This window comes from Fundulus heteroclitus, chromosome 3, assembly GCF_011125445.2.
Source record: "Fundulus heteroclitus isolate FHET01 chromosome 3, MU-UCD_Fhet_4.1, whole genome shotgun sequence".
In the NCBI taxonomy this organism is placed as follows: domain Eukaryota; kingdom Metazoa; phylum Chordata; class Actinopteri; order Cyprinodontiformes; family Fundulidae; genus Fundulus; species Fundulus heteroclitus.
In genome coordinates, this window is record NC_046363.1 from 14,718,755 (window position 1) to 14,736,497 (window position 17,743).

A 17,743-nucleotide genomic window follows, 5' to 3' on the forward strand; every position below is an offset into this window, starting at 1 on the left:
TAAGCACAGCCGTTTACAAGGACATTAAAGAGGATCCACTGTCCTGCATGTTTTAGATGTTACCCTGGCGCCACACACCTGACAAAAATTAATGGCTGACTTCCTCTGCAGCCCTCGGTGGCTGCTGAGGAGGTCATGCAATCATTTGAAGCAGGTCTGTTGGAGCAGAGACATCTAAAACATGCAGGACAGTGGATGCTAAAGGGACCAGGGTTGAAGACCCCTGCTGTAGGCTATATGTTTACACTGGGAGCAGAGCCAAAGTCAAATTCCTTGTTTGTGCGCACACATTTGCTCAGTAAAACCGATTCTGATTCCAATATTCTGGCCTCCTTTGGCAGGCAACCTTTAATGAGATGATTTAATTTTCCAGTTGGATTTGAGACAAACCCACACAGCCAAAAGTACCACTGCCAGCTTTAAGGACAATGGTATCCATGGGCTTGACTGGACTGTATTGGAACTTGGGCTTCCTCAACACTTCATCAGTGCCAGTGCCTGATTTTTCACCATGTTACACCATCTTGATGCAGTAATTAAGACAAGAAGGAGCCCCACCAAAGTATTCAGGGTATATACCTGGACATTAGTACTATTAATTTGGCCAATAAAATAGATTTTAATGGTCTGTGATAATATTCAAATTTTGGGGTTTCATTAGTTGCAGGTCACAATAACAACATAACAATAAAGGAACACCTGAATTGTATAAAATGTAATGAATCTATTCAATCCTTACATTCTAAATTAAATTACTGAAATAAATTTAATTTTCAATGATATTCTAAGTTTTTGAGATGCACCTGTAAATAAGCTCAGTTTGCTAAAACCATGCTTTTATTATTTCACACACACACATAATATACTGTGCTAAGTGGAAAACAAATGCCAACCTCGTTTTTCCAGTTGCGAGCGAGGAAGTGTTCTGCAACGTGCGCAGGAAGGACGTTCTCGAGCAAAACCCGGTTGAGATTCTCCATTGTTTCAATTTCCTCACATTCTTTCTTAAACTTGTTCTTCCAGAGAAAGTCCAACCTACAGTAATATTCATTCTGTTACAAGAGGACACAGAGGTGAAGAGACTGAAGATACAGCGGTCAAGCTTGCTTCCATAAAGCACAGAAAAACACAATCTGACATAAAAATGGATGCTGAAGACAGAAACAAACAGAAACAAATCAGCTACAGTTCTGCCATTAGAAAAAACAAACAAATGCAGTGCAAAACCTTCCATCTGTACAAAAAAGATGGTCACACAGTAGTCAATGCAGCTTTGTATGAATGACATGGTCTGATATTTTCATAATAATGAATGCAGTCAAATCTTCCACACTCGAAACATTGACTGCTCAAGTTTCCATTACAACACTTATGATATTGAGCTTATTAAATGTGATCCAACAACAAAGGACACACTTGTTTCCCATCAAGCAGATTGCATATTTAATATAAAAATTTAAGCTACTAAGTTCAGTTTTGTATTATGTACAAAAATATGAGTAGAGGAAGGAAACCAGTTAGAAACCACAAAGGATTTGACACTGGGGTCCATCCTTAAACATTTAGCAAGGGCAAAAAATGGAAGGGCCCAGTCAATGTCCAGATCCTAAATCTGATTAAATTCTCGTGACAGCGCTTGATAGTTGTTTTTGCCCAGATGGTATCCATCTATTCTGACTGGGCTTGAGTCATTTCACAAGGCACAATGAACACAGACTGCAGTCCCTAGATGTGCAAAGCCAGTATGGACACACCCAAAAAGATTTGCAGCTGTAGTTGTAGAAAATGGGGATTCTTCATACCGTTCTACATTCTTCAAGCATTGACTCTGAAGGAATAAATACAAAAGCAAACTATCCTTTCAGATTTTTAGTTCTAAAATGAAATAAAACCATGTATCATGTTATGGATTTAAGATGGCGCTGCGGATGGCAGCATTGGTACTTCCACCATACTGTGATCACTTTCACTACATAGGAACTCCTAAAAATCAGAAAGTCCTCTCTAGGACCAGTCTTTTTTCTCATTTTTTCACCTCCCTGAGATCTCGGATGGCGGCATAGCAGATCTCTGTGGAATTTGCCGAAAACGCACACAATGTAAACGAGCAGGAACGCTCAAGAAGCTACGGCAATGAAGATTTTGAATCTGCTTTACATAGATAAAATTTGCCGTAGTGATGTCACAGTGTAATAAAACAGGCAATCCTCACCTGAAGTTATATTTTAAAGACCATAAACCATATGGTTTATTGAGGGTTTGTTTGCTCGGGCCAGTGTTTAAAACCTACCACATACAGTGTTCCCCCACTGTATATATACAAATATACAAATGACAAAGTGTCATTTGTATATTTTATATACATTTTTATACAACACTAACAGTGCTATATAGTAGTAGTTGTCAAAATACGCAATGCCTTGATGTTTGAGAGCAGCAATAAAAGTTTGGTCTGCAACATTTTAGCAGTAAACCTCCCGGGCAACATAAGCCAACGCTTAGCTTGATGGACATGGACAGCCCGATGACCGGGTACTGCTGGTCTGAGCTCCTCCTTCGAGCTGTGCAGTGCTGTACCACACATTGCCCACCCCCACCCGACTTTCCGTCCGGTCCAGTGGTGTAGTCAGAACCACCCGGAGCTTAACCCGCTCAAGAAAGAGGAGATGATGGTGGCCTTGGGGAGAAAATCCCCCCACGCAACATCCACAAAACAGGACATCTATGACCCTCACTGACCCTGGACACAAACTGTTTAGACTTTTACCTTCAGATCAGTGCTACAAAGGGTTATTTACCAAAACCAGCCACCACAGAGGTAGTTTCGTCCACCAGGCTTTCACTCTAAATGACACTTAGCAGTCGGAGAGCCCGTTTCAACATCATGCATATTTGCCCCAATCCAATCATGTCTTCCTCTTTTGTAAAAACACTGTAAACATACACATTTAGGAAAAATAGACTTTTTCCCTTTTAATTTATCTCTACCTAACATTTCTTGATTGAAAGCAAAGTGTAACCAAAGTCAAAGTCCTTGTTTGTGTGCACTGACTATGCAGTTAAGCTGATTCCAATCACAATCATGTGCTACTTTGTGGTAATCTGTCACAATAAATCGAAGTGAAAAACTTTGACAACATGACAAAATGGGAAAAATAAAGCAAAAGTGAAAAATAAAGTTAAAAAAAATAATTTAAAAGCCAGGGGTTATTGCATGGCACTATGGAGTCTCTGAAAGTACAAATCAGATGTGGTCTGAACCCATTTACAATCCACATGGTCCGATAGAGGTACAGTACGACCAAAGACCTGGACATTTAGGATCCCCAACCAGAAACTCAAAGTTTCATTAGGTTTAGCATCATGACAAAAACAACATCAGTCAGGTGATCATAACAGAGCATACAGAAAGTATCTTTAATCCTGTCTGATATGAAATTCAAGAATTGTCAATCGGTTATAGTTGATGCAACTTGATACAGACAGAGAAATGTTGTTAAGAAAGCTGTTGTGCTCTGTGAAAACGAACGCAAACGCTGTTGTCCACTGAGTTTAGTGACTAATTTTCAGATTCAGTGAGGTTTTATACAGACAGTGATTTCTTGTCATGGTGTTCTGGAAGAAGCTGAAAAATCATAGCAAACCGTGCCAGAGACTGTAATCAACCAGAACAATTAATGTATGCGTTTTAAAAAGAATAATTGAACCCGCGGCCTCATAAATTTTAGGCGTGGGGAATTCAGAACGTTTAAATAAAAACTGTCTGACTGGAGAAAACAATGGAGTGATGCAGAAGGGGAGTTAGGGAGGTAAAGCTATATTTAGAATAGGCAGACCAGGGAGCACAGAAGAGCAGGAAGAGAGGAAATGAGAGAAAATGAAAGAAATGCTTTCAGACCGCTACAAATCTCAGTGCAGAAGGAAACAAATACACAGAGGAAAAGTTGCAGCGATAATGATGGCACATTTTAGCACATGTTTCAAAGGCTGGATCAGGTGTACAGTAGCAGACATTATTTGAATCAAATCAAAGCTTACCTGTCTAGCAAGCACGAGCAATGTGATGAAGAAGATAAAAAGGGAGATGGAGCCCATAGTCTTCAGATCCTTGAGAACTCCTGGTCTTGAGGAGCAAAGAAATTAAAAAAAGAAACAATCTGTTTGTAAGATAGTAAAAAGATAATGACAAACCTAGTTAATAAGAAAACAGGATAATGAAGAGCAAGTGAAAAATTAAAAAGAGAAAATGATGAGATTAAGACTATTTAATTACAAATCCAGATCACAATCAGCACTGACACATGCCACGTGGATGGTTAGCAGAGCATTTCATTCTAAGCTGTCACTCAGTCTAGACTGTCACTTCTGCTTTTCTGTGACAAGAGCTTGTTTACTATCGGCTTTCTAGTGACAGTTCTACTGCCACGGTGCATTGGCTACAGCTGTTTCTCAGGCGCAATTAGAAAAGTGTTGACAATTAATAAAAGTTTAGCACACAAACAATGAAAGCTTAGCTCCTGTTCTGATTTCATTTTAACTGGAAACCCTGCGCGGACCTACTGGACCTGATAGTTAACCTGGTTCAACAAGTGCTGCAAAGAAAACGCACAGACATTGTAAGCATTGCCCTTAAGATTAAAGATTAAGATTCTTTGATGCAGCTTTATTAACGTAAAGATGTTTTGTATAGTTCAGGAGCATATCCCACTGGATTCATTCCTTTTTAAAATACAACCTGACTAGCAGACCAAAGTGCTAATCAGCTCGTGACAAGGACACAATAGCAAAGATTATGGGTATTTAGATTTGTTTCACCTGGATTGAAGTCAAGGTTTTTCTAATGTGCTTTTTTTTTTCATTCAAATGTGTTTGTTTGTAAATGCAATATTTGGACATCCATCAGGTCATCTGTATTGTACAACAACCAAATTCTTAAATTAGACATGCTGCAAATATAATATGAAGGAGACATAAACTAATGAAGATACCAACAGTCTGCATATTCATTCTGCAGCTTCAACAAAATAATAGGGTAATGTTAAACATGGAGGCCATTTGATAGATGGCAAAGAAGATAAAACAACTGTATTTAACAAGTTACAGAAATGCATGTAAGTCAAATTCAGTTGAGTCGGTATGAAAATTTTCTTGTTAGTCTTGATGACGCCACTGGCTTTTTACGAATTATACAATCTTGATCCATATTTTCCAAACTCAAGGACTCTGTTCAAGATTGCTCCGAATTTCACTGATGAGATAGTCATCTGATCAATCAATAGGTCCAAGAATAATTCTACATTATTATTTTTACTTAAAATACAATATTTCCTCACTGATACCAGTGGTTACTTGTTAGGGAGTGACCTCTGAATAGTGTTGAGACTTGTGATAAATAAAGTGAGTCACCTCAATACGAGAAATTCACCACCATCTATATTTTTATTAGTACCCCTGATGACTCTGTTGTGTATCACCGTTGTATTTTGATGGTGTGGGAGGATGCTCTAGCTTAGGCAAATAAATGCTGCAAAGAATGCTGCAGCATTGCTGAATCTGATGCTATAACATATGTAAGGTCATCATCTGCTAAGCCAGGCTGCCACGTGTAAAAAAAAAAAAAAAAGTTGCCGTGCATACTGTGCATATATTTTAATGCAACATAACCAATTTAGTGTCACTCAAATGCTGCAGCATTAATTTAATAATAACAATGCCTCAAAAGTAACACAATCTAATCTCAGGCTACACTATGCACACACCATGTCAGCACAGATGAAGATAAGCCCACATTGACTTGCTGAATACGACTATAGTCCAACCTACTCTTTTGAATAATTAGCTGATGATTATACACAAATTGGGAGAACCCCTATACCATAAACTGGGCACATGAAAAAAGTATTTAAATGGTGGCATCATGCCTGAAGTAACATACCCTGACCTGGCACAACAACTTTTACATCGCCCATCCAATGCACACACAACTATACAATTAAACTACTCTTTATAATTGGTTTATTCTTTAGAAGTGCACTGTTCTGCTAACCTTTTAAAGCAGACAAGTTCCTAATGTGTTAGCTGCCCTGTGACACTCTAAGATGTGTGAAGTTAGCAAAACAAGAGGGTGATACATTCACCTATCATGGCTGTCTGCAATATGTCACTTGGGTCAAATTCCTATTTAATCATGGGAGAGTTGGCAACTTTAACTTGTTAACCAGCTGGTGTTCCTAAATTGAATTTGCCAGAGACTGAGAAGGGTTCTTCTAGGGCTTTATATTTAGTAGCTGTGTTCAACTGCTCTAACCTCCAACCTCCAACCTGCGTGTGATACACACTGAAAACGTTCTGAGAAAGACTGCTTGGATCACCTATTTAAATTTGGTCAAATATTTAGTGTTAGCTCTTTCTGGTGTTTCGTATCAGATTTACTTTTAATCTGTTACATGATTTTTGTTGCTACTAAGTAATTAATGGAACACGGTAAAACCCTGCACCAGAGCTGTTTTCCCTCTATAATGAGGCTCACGTAATGAGGTGTGTAACAGACAGATTTTCAGATGGAAGTTTGTTGTTCTGGATGCTAATGACATCCTTACAGACATTCCTTCCACCTACCTGTCAAGGCTTTCAGTCTTGTACAGGAATCGGCTATATTCATCCAGCAGAGAGGCATGTGTTTGTAGAATAATAATATTGTAGATCACCACTGCAGTCAACATTATAATCATCTTCAGCTCGTAGTTTATCCTCAGGAACACCGAGCAAGAGATCAGACCCAGGATGCAACTGTAAATTAAATACTGAAGGGAAGAGAGGGTTTGACAGATAGAGAGGGTGATTAATTCTAAGATAAGTAAATAACGAGAACAAGAAATCATCACAAAATAATGAGCAAATACTCTCACGGAAATAGTTTTCATCCACACTTACAGGGAGGTAATAATTATTTTTGCCAGAGAAGTTTAGAAGCTGCCCATTAGGGTAAAGCAGTGTTTCATTAGAGGAGTTGTAAAGCAGGACTGGAGGCGATGCATCATCTTCCAAAAAGAACTAGAACAAAATCAAACATTAAAAGATATTACAGCTTATTTCCCTGAGTAAAAACAGACAAATTAGAAGGAAACATTTCATCTGTATGCCTCGCCTGTCAGTGTGTGTATAGATGAACTAGTCGGCATTAGACTTGCAAGAGGAAAAAAAAAACAATCTTGTTAGAGGCCAATTGTGACAACCATTCAATAATGTCCATTAAAGGGAACCTGCAGGATAAAGCAAGGATTGCTGTCCCACTGAGCAAAGGCAAGATAATTTGGTTCATCCGCCCTGAGCGTCTGACCCGTGTCAGAAGCAAAACACGATTATAATCTCTGGAATTGATTTGTGTGAAGTTCTAAACCAGGGTCCTGACACCATGCTTTATCACAAAGCCAGCCTCGTCTCAAGCCTCAGGCTACTGTTCCCCCTTTTATCTGAGCCTTTTATGTATTCATCTTTACCCTCCATAAATATAAACTATGATCAGATAAATCAGAAAATAATGAGTAATGAACAATAAGTAAAAAATAGGAATGTTACATATATCTTATCAGTCGGCACAAATAAGGTTAATATGAGGAGGGTCAGAGATAATATAATATGCATAACAGAGAATGGCAAAGAACAACAATATGGATAAATAAACTTTCCATAAGGTCAGGTAAAGCAAGTATAAATGTATTAAGGCTTTTGTAAAACATCATGACAACACAATCAGTTTATTTAAACAATTTTGTATAACACATTGTGCATCCCTTCCACTTTTAAAACAATTTGAGTCACAAAAAGGAGCGCCGTTTTTAAAACTGATCCTACATAAGGTGAGAAGTCTACAAGGCGTTAGCCGTTTCTTAGAGCAGTACCTGCACATAAAAGCTTACCATGTTGATGACTGCCATTACGAGTATTAGAGCAGTGGTTGTCATGGTGAGAGTGATGCGGCGCCAAGGCTTGTTGGCAATAATAACTGATGACCTCAGCAGCCACATCCAAGAAGTAGATGCACTTTTATTGCAGTGCTGTATGCACACACAGAGAAACAAAAGCAGAACAAGAGATCAAACTTGGTGCGCTACACGATTCTAGAGCTAAAAAACCAAAGGCCCCATAAGAATCACAGAAACAAAATTTAAAGCAACATACCCAAATGGTTGGATCAAACACATCTTATATTTTTTTATATGCTGAAGCATGCAAGTTCTACATGTCCAGTGCCTTGCAAAAGTATTCAACCCCCCTGGCTTTTTATGGATTTGGTTACATTACGATTAAATCTTATTGGAGGTAAGGGATCGGCACAAAACAGTCAAACTGGTAAAGTGAAATAAAAAAAAGTATAGAAGTGTGCTGCCAAAACTGAGTTGCGTATGGGGAGCAATCTGTGGTCAAGGGTCTTGCTTGTGGACCCAGAGTGACAGACTCTGGGTCCACAAAGACGCAAACGCCCAGCTCCCTAACCACAAGGCCACCTGTCCCATAATTAGTGAAATGAAGTCCATCTATGTGCAACTCAAGTGTCACCTCTAAATATACCTTTTCTTAAAGGCATTAATCTGAAAGGCAGTCCAAAAGTAACCTTAAAGAGTTAAAGAGCTCCGCACCAGAGACTGGAGGATCTGTCCATAGGACTGCAACAAGGCGTACACTAAAAAGAGCTGCGATTTAATGGAAGAGTGGCCAGAAAAATGCCATTACTTTGTGTTGCAAATGAAAAGGCCCGTTGTGAGTTGGCCAAAAGGCATGTGGGTGACACCCCAGATGTATGGAGGAAGATGATCTGGTCAGAAGAGACACATGCCATCACCCCAAGAACACCAAACATGGTGGTGGCAGCATCATGCCGTGGGGATGATGTTCACCAGCAGGGACTGGGAAACTGGTCCAAGTTGAGGGAAAGATGAATGCTGCTAAATACATAGAAAAACCTGTCGGTCTGTGTGTGATGTGAGACTGAGACCGAGGAACACCTTTAAGCAGGACAATGTTCTGAATCATACAGCTAAGGCAACATTTGAAGGGTTTAAGGGGAAATATTTAAATGTGATAAAATGGCATAATCAAAGTCTAGACCTCAGTCCAATTGAGAACCTGTGGTTAGACTTGAGGATCGCTGCTCGCAGGCACAACCATCCATCATGAAGGAGCTGGAGCAGTTTTGTCCTTAAGGAATGGCCAAAGATCTCAGCAGCAATATGTGGCAAGCTCATAGAGACTGATTCAAAGCCACTTGCAGCTAGAGTTTCAGCAATTGGTGGCTCTGTAAAGCCTTGCGTTTAGGGTTTAACATCAATGCACCATGCAGTATTCTGTAATTCTGTCCCATTTATTGTTTGGTTTACAATAAAAAAAATAATATATCTTCAAACGTATAGCTATGTTCTGTAGATCAAATGGTGCAAACTGTCAGACAACCCAGTTTAATTCCAGGTTTTGAGGCAACAGAACATGAGAAATGCCTCGGGGGTTGAATACTTTTCCAACCCACTGCACATGAAAAGAACAAAGCAAAATATTATTTCTTGATTAATATAAGTAGTGTTATATTTTACTTTTCAAATAAGTCCACACACTAAAGCAGACATCAACCCATGATTGCTTGAGCAGCACCTATCACAAAAACAATTAGGGCCACCGCGGGCTTTTCACACACTTTTACCCAGTAAGATACTCTCAATACAATACAGTAGAAATGATGATATAGTGATTTCACTATGAAACAAATTAAAATCACCAGATAAATTATTCAAATCTCAGCAGAACTTTTCTCTTTTAATTTCTTCTAAGGCTAATTGTATGCTAGCATGCTTTTTTTGGGGAAAAAATCTAGTCTATTTAGAAGTTCACATCTAAGATTATAACACTTTGCATGTGAAAAGACGTTTTGCCAAACTGCCCACAAGAAAACGGTGAATTGCTAAACGTTTACAGTGGAGGCTGCGTTCAGTGGCCTTTTCTTGAGAATCAAGGCTGAGAATTAGAAGCTAAATGCTGTCCTTAAAACCTAAACAGGCAGTCCATCCGAGACAAACGTGGGCACTTTGAGGTTTGTTGCTGCACAGAAGATCTTAAAATGAGCTTTCACAAAATTATGAACCTTCCACAAAATGAAGGAAGAAACAGACCCTGCCATGCTGCAATGTTTAACTTTTGCTGCTGAGAGCTGTGCTTGAGTCTCCGGCACCGTCCACAGGGAGCACAGATCAGAGATAAACGCACTCCCACAACAATCAGAAGTCAGGGGGAACAGCGTGTTTAGGCCTGGAGCCGTCTGAATTTTACATCACCTTTTAATGTTTTAAAACCAATTTCTTTTCTCAACCTTCCCATTCTGGTCTAGCAGTAGTTGTGTAGTATCAAAGAAAACAGTCGAGGAGCTTTTAATCACGTCAAAGTGTCTCCCTGCGTTCTTATCTCTCGTGTCTCTTGCCGGCGAGAGGGTGCAAGACATTAAGGCATGTAAATTGAGGACAACCCCCCTCAACACCCCCACTGCCACCACCCTGAGGCATGCTTTATGATTTATCTTTTTCTCCCCAACACATTTACGGAATGTAAAAATAAAAATAAAAAAATCAGTAACAGAGGGGAAAGAAATTTAAGGCCACAAGATCAAAAAGACTTTGAGGAAGCCCAAGATAGCAAAACGAAAAGCTTGTCTGCAATGTTGTTTAAAGTCCCTAATCCACAGCTTAAATTGCTCAAAGCGTTGCTGAAATGTTTTGGAAAGTCCCTGCCAGAAGTGTTGGGTGGAAAGCAAAATATACGTCATCTAACTTGCTGCATGCAGCAGTCACAGCGATGCCGGGGAGAAACTAAAATCATAGCTTATAAACAGAGTCCGTTTGGAGAAAATTTACACAATGAACATTTATTTAATCTTTTAATTTATCGAAATTTACGTTCATTTTGTTTTTCTTGTCACTTTTGAATCAGTCCGTAATCACACTTAACACTTAAGATTTTACTGGAATACTTTATCAGGTTGACAGCGTTAAATTTTTACATTTATCTCCCACATAAGAACATTTTCTTCATTCTCCAAACTACGATTTTTTTGAGCTCCTAGAGATCACAAGCAAAAGGGCCGACTGACTGAAACTAAACCTTGCTCACCTTTAATTCTTTCAATATTCGGAAGAAAAACATCGAGACAGATTTCTCCAGCTTATTGAAGTAAAAGACAGGGTTGGGCTCATATTGTCTTGTGTTACGTTTTTTTAAAGGACATTGTACTACAGCATTGTTTGTAAGCCCACTGCTATTGATGTTTAAAAATAATTTACACCCCAATGACGGAGACAGGCAACAAATGAGCAAGATAATGACAAAGATAAAGATGATTGATTAGAAATTGCCTGAAAATCAATAAAGAGTAGTGAGTTCCTGTCCCAAGCATAAACCAGTGGATGGCATAGATCTTGTGACCACTTCAATAGTTGTTAAGGAGTATTAACTGAAATAGTGGATGTGACTATACATTTAAAAGGCAGCTTTTTTCCCCCTTTGGGACTTGGTAGACCTGCACGCCGAACCCTGCTTGGTGCACTGCCCCACCTGGGATTTCTAGCACTATCCATTTCTCTTTTATTTAGAAAGGGTAACAAAGTGGAAACTATACATGTGATGGCAGAACACATGCCTGTTCCTAAACATTGATCTATTAAACAGACAAAAAAAAAATAGATTAGGGCAATATGGGCTTGTACCTGCAAAATTTGTTTGACCAAGAGGTCATTTTCAGCTACAGGACTCGAGTATAACAAACTAGTCTTCATTCCAACCACATGCATACTGATATGATTAAAAAAATAAAAGCATCAAGCTGCTGCTATCAGGAAATCGTGTTAAAATGACCAGGTTTTGAGTTTGTGCGTTCAGATTTTCATTTTGATGGATGAGAGACACTATCTTGATGCTCTAAAAAGAGACTCCAGCTCCAACTTAAATGAACTGCTTCAATTAGTGACAGGTAACAGAAATAATTTATTGACGATGGCTTAACTTGACAACTTATAAACTAAAACAATTAAGTTGGATCAACTTATTTAAATTGCTTGCTACCAATTGAAGCAATTGCTTTAAGTTGGAGCTGCAATCACTTTTTAGAGTGGAGATATTTTAAAAATATATAAATGAGAGATAAAATAAAAGTGTTATTTAGTTCCCTGTATTGTAATTAGGAACCCTAAGTATTTACCTTTAAATACTTTAAATTTACCTCCAAAATTATATAAAAAAAGGCACATTCAAGATGTTTTACAGTTACAATGTTACAATGTTACATTTTACAATGTTAAAGAAGACTTTGGAAAAGTGACACTTCTTGAACAGCAGCATATTCATTAGTAGAGGCTGTTTTAATTATCTATTAAAATCAATAATGACGGAGAAAATCACACTACTCACCAAGACGTGCCCAATGAAACATATGAAGATTGTCAACGAGAGGGTGAGAAAAGCAATTCCAAATGATATTCCCAAGACAGCCGTTCTGAAACAAAAACCGAAATCAGCTATGTACTGAAACATACAAGCTACTAAACATAGACAGACAGACAGACAGACAGACAGACAGACAGACAGACAGACAGACAGACAGACTGACAGACGATATAGTTCAAACAGAAAAGTAAAGGTCACTCACTTTGGCAGAACCAAGATCTGCACAACAAAAATGCAGAAAAAGATCAAACAGGCGCAGGTGACATAGTATTTAAAGGCCGGCAAGGTTGTTGCTCTGTACTAAAAGAACACAGAAAGAAAAAAATAAACAATTAAGAAGGCAGTGCATCAACAACTGTTTTTAAAACTGATCTGTCTTCTTAAGAAGCTTTTAAACTTCAGGCATTATACAAATCAACCTAAGACATTTCAAGGTAAGTGTAGGCCATGCACTCAAAGGAACCATTTTAGGACAACAATGCATTTATGTAAATGACCTTACCCAAGCAGTGATGGATCTCTAGTTACCTAAAAATCCTCTTACCTCTTTCTCCAAGGATCTGTTGTGAAAAAACAGAGATATTCTTTGTATGTCCTCAGACTTGAGCCATTGTCTGGAAAAAAAAAAAAGGCACACAAAATACATTCAAGCATCCAGAAAACCTGGATAGAATGTAAGCAATGGACACAAAGCATACATTTTTATCTAAAAGTAAACATAAGGGATAATTTTGCCATATTCAGGGTTCCGACACATTTTTGTTCATGCTAATAAATTTAAACATGTATTTTTGTCAGTTTTAATAACATTGTGGATAATGGAAAAGCATTTGCCTTGAAAATGCCTGCATGGTGTGCAGGTTCGATTAACATCTAAAGATTTGAATATCGTGAAAAGTTATTTTTTTTTCCCCATGACTAATTTCAGAAAATGAAACTCCTTTATTATATAGATTTATTACACAGCATGAAAGATTCCATGTCTTTATTTCTTTTAGTTGTGATGATTATGGGTTACAGATAATGAAAATACAAAATTCAGAGTCTCAATATTATCAGAGGGCAACAAAAAATAATATTTTAAACAGAAATATCAGGCATCTGAAATGTCTGTCCATTTCTATGCACTCAATACTTAGATGGACCTCCTCTTGCATGAATTACTGCATCACTGCACCGTGGCATAGAGGCGATCAGCCTGTGGCACTGCCTAGGTGTAATGGAAGCCCAGATTGCTTTGATAGCGGGTCCTCCAGGTCATCTGCCTTGTAGGGTCTGATGTCTGTTATCTTCCTCTTGACAAAAGCCCAGAGATTCTCAATGGGGTTCAGGTCAAGGCAGTTTGCTGGCCAATCAAGAACAGGAACACCATGGTCATTGAACCAGCTTTTGGTACCTTTGGCAGTGTGGGTCGGTGCCAAGTCCTGCTGGAGACTAAAACCAGGGTCTCCATACAGCTTTTTTGCTGAGGGAAGCAAATTGTGGAGTTGAGAAAACCCAGTGGACCTACACCAGCAGATGACATAGCACCCCAAATCTTCTCTGACTGTGGAATCTTCACACTGCACCTCACCTTCTCCCATCACACTTTTTTCTTCCTCTCAACTTTCCATGAAAATGCTTCTGAATAACTAGCTTCTTTAGCAATGACCTTTAGTGGTTTACCCTCCTAGTGGGGGTCAATGACTTTCTTCCAGGCATCTTCCTGGCCATGATAGTTGACCCTACTGAGCCAGACTGAGAGAATATTTAGAGACTCAGGAAAACTTTGTATGTGTTTGGAGTTAATTAGCTGGTTAGGGTGTGACATCATGAGTTTCCAATACTGAACGTGTTCACAGTGTTCCAATGTTTAAAGTCACCGATTTTGGGTTTTTATTATCTATAAGCCTAATTATATAGGATATAAAAGATATGATATATAAAAGTTTTGAATTTCGCACATGTTGTAATGAATCTTTATGAGTCTCACTCTTTGAAATGAGTTAAAAAAATATTAACTTTTTCAAAATACTGTTGTTGTTTTTTTTAGGAATGCCAGTACTTTCCACAAATTTTAAATTAAAAAGACTGAAGTCTATTTCTGACTGGAAAGCTTGGTATAGGGCAGTTTCACAATTTTGTAAAATGGGATTTTTTTTAGACAAGTTACATTTCAATATAAATTATGCTTAGGCTAAATAAATCAGGACAAATTCCCAAAAGTGCAGTCCGTGATTTTAGGTACCTTTATTTTCTTGGTGAAGATTTCATGGTTATTCCAATGCTTTATTTAGATTCTGAACCTTTTTAGATTATGCTCAATTCCAGGAGCACAGGTCCAAATTAAAACCCTTATTTGCCCTCATTTATTGGTTTGGTGGCCAAAAGAAATTTAATCAATTTATTATTATTAAAAACGTATTTGTTCCATAGTTATCGAGACCTGGAACATGAAAAAACAAAAAACAAATTCCATACTTTTCATGACAGTGTAGAAACCCTGAATATAAGTTGCAAAGTGAACAGATAGTTTTAGCCTTTAAACATTATGTTGGTTTATGTACGAAACACGATTAGGATTTTCAAAAGGTTACTTTTGTGAAGTGATTCCATCAAAGGTCCTGATCATCCTTTCATTGAATTCTTCTTCAAACCGTTTCTTCTGAGACTTTGTCCTTAATGGGGGGTGTGGAGGGGGGGGGGGGGCAAGAAGAAAATATATTTTAAGTTGATACAGTTTTACACATTAAACCTTCTGGTGAAAATCTAGGCTCATTAAGCAATTTAAATAAACATTTATTTGATAAACGGGCAGTTTACCTTTCTGATCTGTGGAAATGATACTGACCCATCGGCACACCCTTAAGACAGAGAAAGAGGGAGTACAGCAAAGGTTGGCACCGACAAATGTGCTGCTCACCACACGCATATCGCATTTAGACTAAAATAAATAAAAATAATACGCACAGAAGTGCTAATCTTGCCATTCTCATTTGTCATGCTGTCTCTGTGGTGCAGGTTAGCAAAGGGCTTGGCTGCTCCCCATGACTTCAGGTACCGGGTCATCCTGACTGAGGCTCTCGTTTTTGCTCCATCAAGAGCGTGTCTGGGCCGATCAGAAATCTGTGAGCTCCGACGCTCCACCTGCGCGTACATGGAAGTAATGGGATTTTAATGCATTTTCTTGAGCGGCTTGTATTTCTTTTACATAGTGGAAGATCCGTACGTTTGGGTTGATTACAAGATAAGTGATGACACCGTGTTCCTTTAGGTAAGGATCTCTCTCTTGTCCATCCCCATCTTCAACCTTATAAGCGCCATTTAGGTGTTCCAGTGTCACCGATGTTATGTGAACTCGTCTGGCAACGAATTGTTGAGTCAGATATTAGTGCTCCAGTAATATTCTTACTGAGTCATTGATAAGAGTGTGACTGATTAGACAAATCATAACATAATGGCATCAGTTTATATATAAAAAAAAAAAAAAAAAAAAAACTGGCATAATTTTATTTTTACTCACCCTGGTACACCACCTGCTTCCATATGATTGGCCAGTGTGACGTCATGTGACCACACGTCATACTGCCATTTTTGAAGTCCAATAACGCCACACAGGACATTCCCAGAATGCACCCCCACACGCATGTTAATATCAACCCCTGTAGCGTCTCGTACATTTCTGTAAGGCATCAAAAATGTGCATTTAATGAAGGAAAACAGAGCCTGTATACTGGCTTTCAATTCAAACAGTTTGGATCATAAACCATTTTATTAACACTTAATAGTAAACATATAAAAACAGGAGAAATATACACATATGTAGAAAAATGCTAACATTTCCATATATTGTATAAAACTCAAAATGTGTCTTTGACTGACATTAAGCCAGACCAGAGTCGTCCAAATAATTGATATTTTGCTATGTTTCATTAAAAAAAAAAAAAAATCTTTAAAAGTACACCTTTTTGACAAAACTATCTAAAACTGAGCATTTTTTTAAAAAAACATGTATCTCCCACAGTTTGCTCACAAGTTCTCACGGTGGAGAAACAAAACAGTCAGCTCTTGGTGGAGGTGAAAAATTCTGGTAACTTGGCAAGAATGTCCCGAGATCGTCGTTAATTGAAAGGCAAGAGCAAAAGAGTTGTTTGGGAATACCCTGCCTAATAGAAAGACGAACAGAAAAAGCTGAACGACCCCAATAAGCCTTGATGCTAGCCGTGCTAGCACTATAAGTTTAATGAAGCACCTTTAAGGCCAACACTCTCATGTAGGAGATCAATTCAAAAAGGTAAAAAAATGCTTCTATTTCAGAAGGAGTACACTTGCCAGATAGCACAGACCTTCTGTAAAGCAGCATAATGATACAAGATTTTTTCAAGACTTTAACCTAATGTTAAAGTGGTGCTTTATTTTATTTAAGTTTTGGTTCAGGTAAGTTTCTCTGCATAGCGTTGTAGGTAGGCGTGCATTACGAACCAGACTGAAAATGTACGTCCTTACGCTAAAATTGCTGAACAGTTGGCGGACGAAGCAAGGAGGACTTCATAGCACAGTCATAAACACGTTTTTATTTTTGCTCTGGTATATTACACTGTTCAATGTACTTCAATGGATATTAAACGAAACAAGTCAGATGCACCTGAAGTGCAGACTTTCAGCTTTAACGTGATGGCTTGAACTAATAGATTGCATAAACATGTGAGGAAATGAAGCATTTATTTAATACAGTCCCTTCGTTTCAGGGGTTCAAAGTAACTGGACAAATTGAACAAGTAAAAATAAAATGTTTAATTGAATTCTTTGCTGCCGGTGACAGCTTGAAGTCTTGAACTCATGGACATCAATAGGCCTGTTAAATGCTCTGCCGTGCCTTTAATGCAGCGGCTCTTAGTTGCTGTTGGTTTGCGGGACGTTCTGTCCGAAGTTTAGTCTTTAACAAGGAAAACGCATGCTTAACTGGGTAAGCGACGGACTTGGTCATTCAAGATTACTCCACATCTTCGCTTTAATAAAAGCGACGAAGTAGAGTTTATAAGTTGTCCCGGGTTGCCTTAGCTGTGGGTTTTTGGTCATTGTCCATTTACATTAGGAAGCACGGCCCAATCAATTTGACTGCATTCAGCTGGATTTCAGAGGACAGTATGTCTCTGAGCACCTCAAAATGTATCCAGCTGCTTCTGTCCTGTGTCGCACCATCAATAAACACTAGTGTCCTAGTGCCCGTGGCAGTTTTCAACATCCAAGCCATTCCTCTGCCTCCACCGTGTTTTACAGATGA

The 17,743-nt window shown here is 38.5% G+C and overlaps 1 protein-coding gene across 1 annotated transcript in view; it reads right to left on the reverse strand.

The window, feature by feature from the left end:
- adcy2a (adenylate cyclase 2a) overlaps positions 1-17,743 on the reverse strand; it is a 46,734-nt gene that overhangs the window by 9,141 nt on the left and 19,850 nt on the right. Inside the window, exons 8-20 of the mRNA XM_012864662.3 lie at positions 15,983-16,141; positions 15,689-15,821; positions 15,430-15,606; positions 15,283-15,323; positions 15,057-15,137; positions 13,025-13,094; positions 12,683-12,780; positions 12,445-12,529; positions 7,920-8,057; positions 6,934-7,053; positions 6,619-6,803; positions 4,039-4,123; positions 894-1,052 (exon numbers count right to left, since the gene is read on the reverse strand). Coding sequence (XP_012720116.3) covers positions 894-1,052; positions 4,039-4,123; positions 6,619-6,803; positions 6,934-7,053; positions 7,920-8,057; positions 12,445-12,529; positions 12,683-12,780; positions 13,025-13,094; positions 15,057-15,137; positions 15,283-15,323; positions 15,430-15,606; positions 15,689-15,821; positions 15,983-16,141 — 1,531 coding nt within the window. The remainder of the gene's footprint in view (positions 1-893; positions 1,053-4,038; positions 4,124-6,618; positions 6,804-6,933; positions 7,054-7,919; positions 8,058-12,444; positions 12,530-12,682; positions 12,781-13,024; positions 13,095-15,056; positions 15,138-15,282; positions 15,324-15,429; positions 15,607-15,688; positions 15,822-15,982; positions 16,142-17,743) is intronic.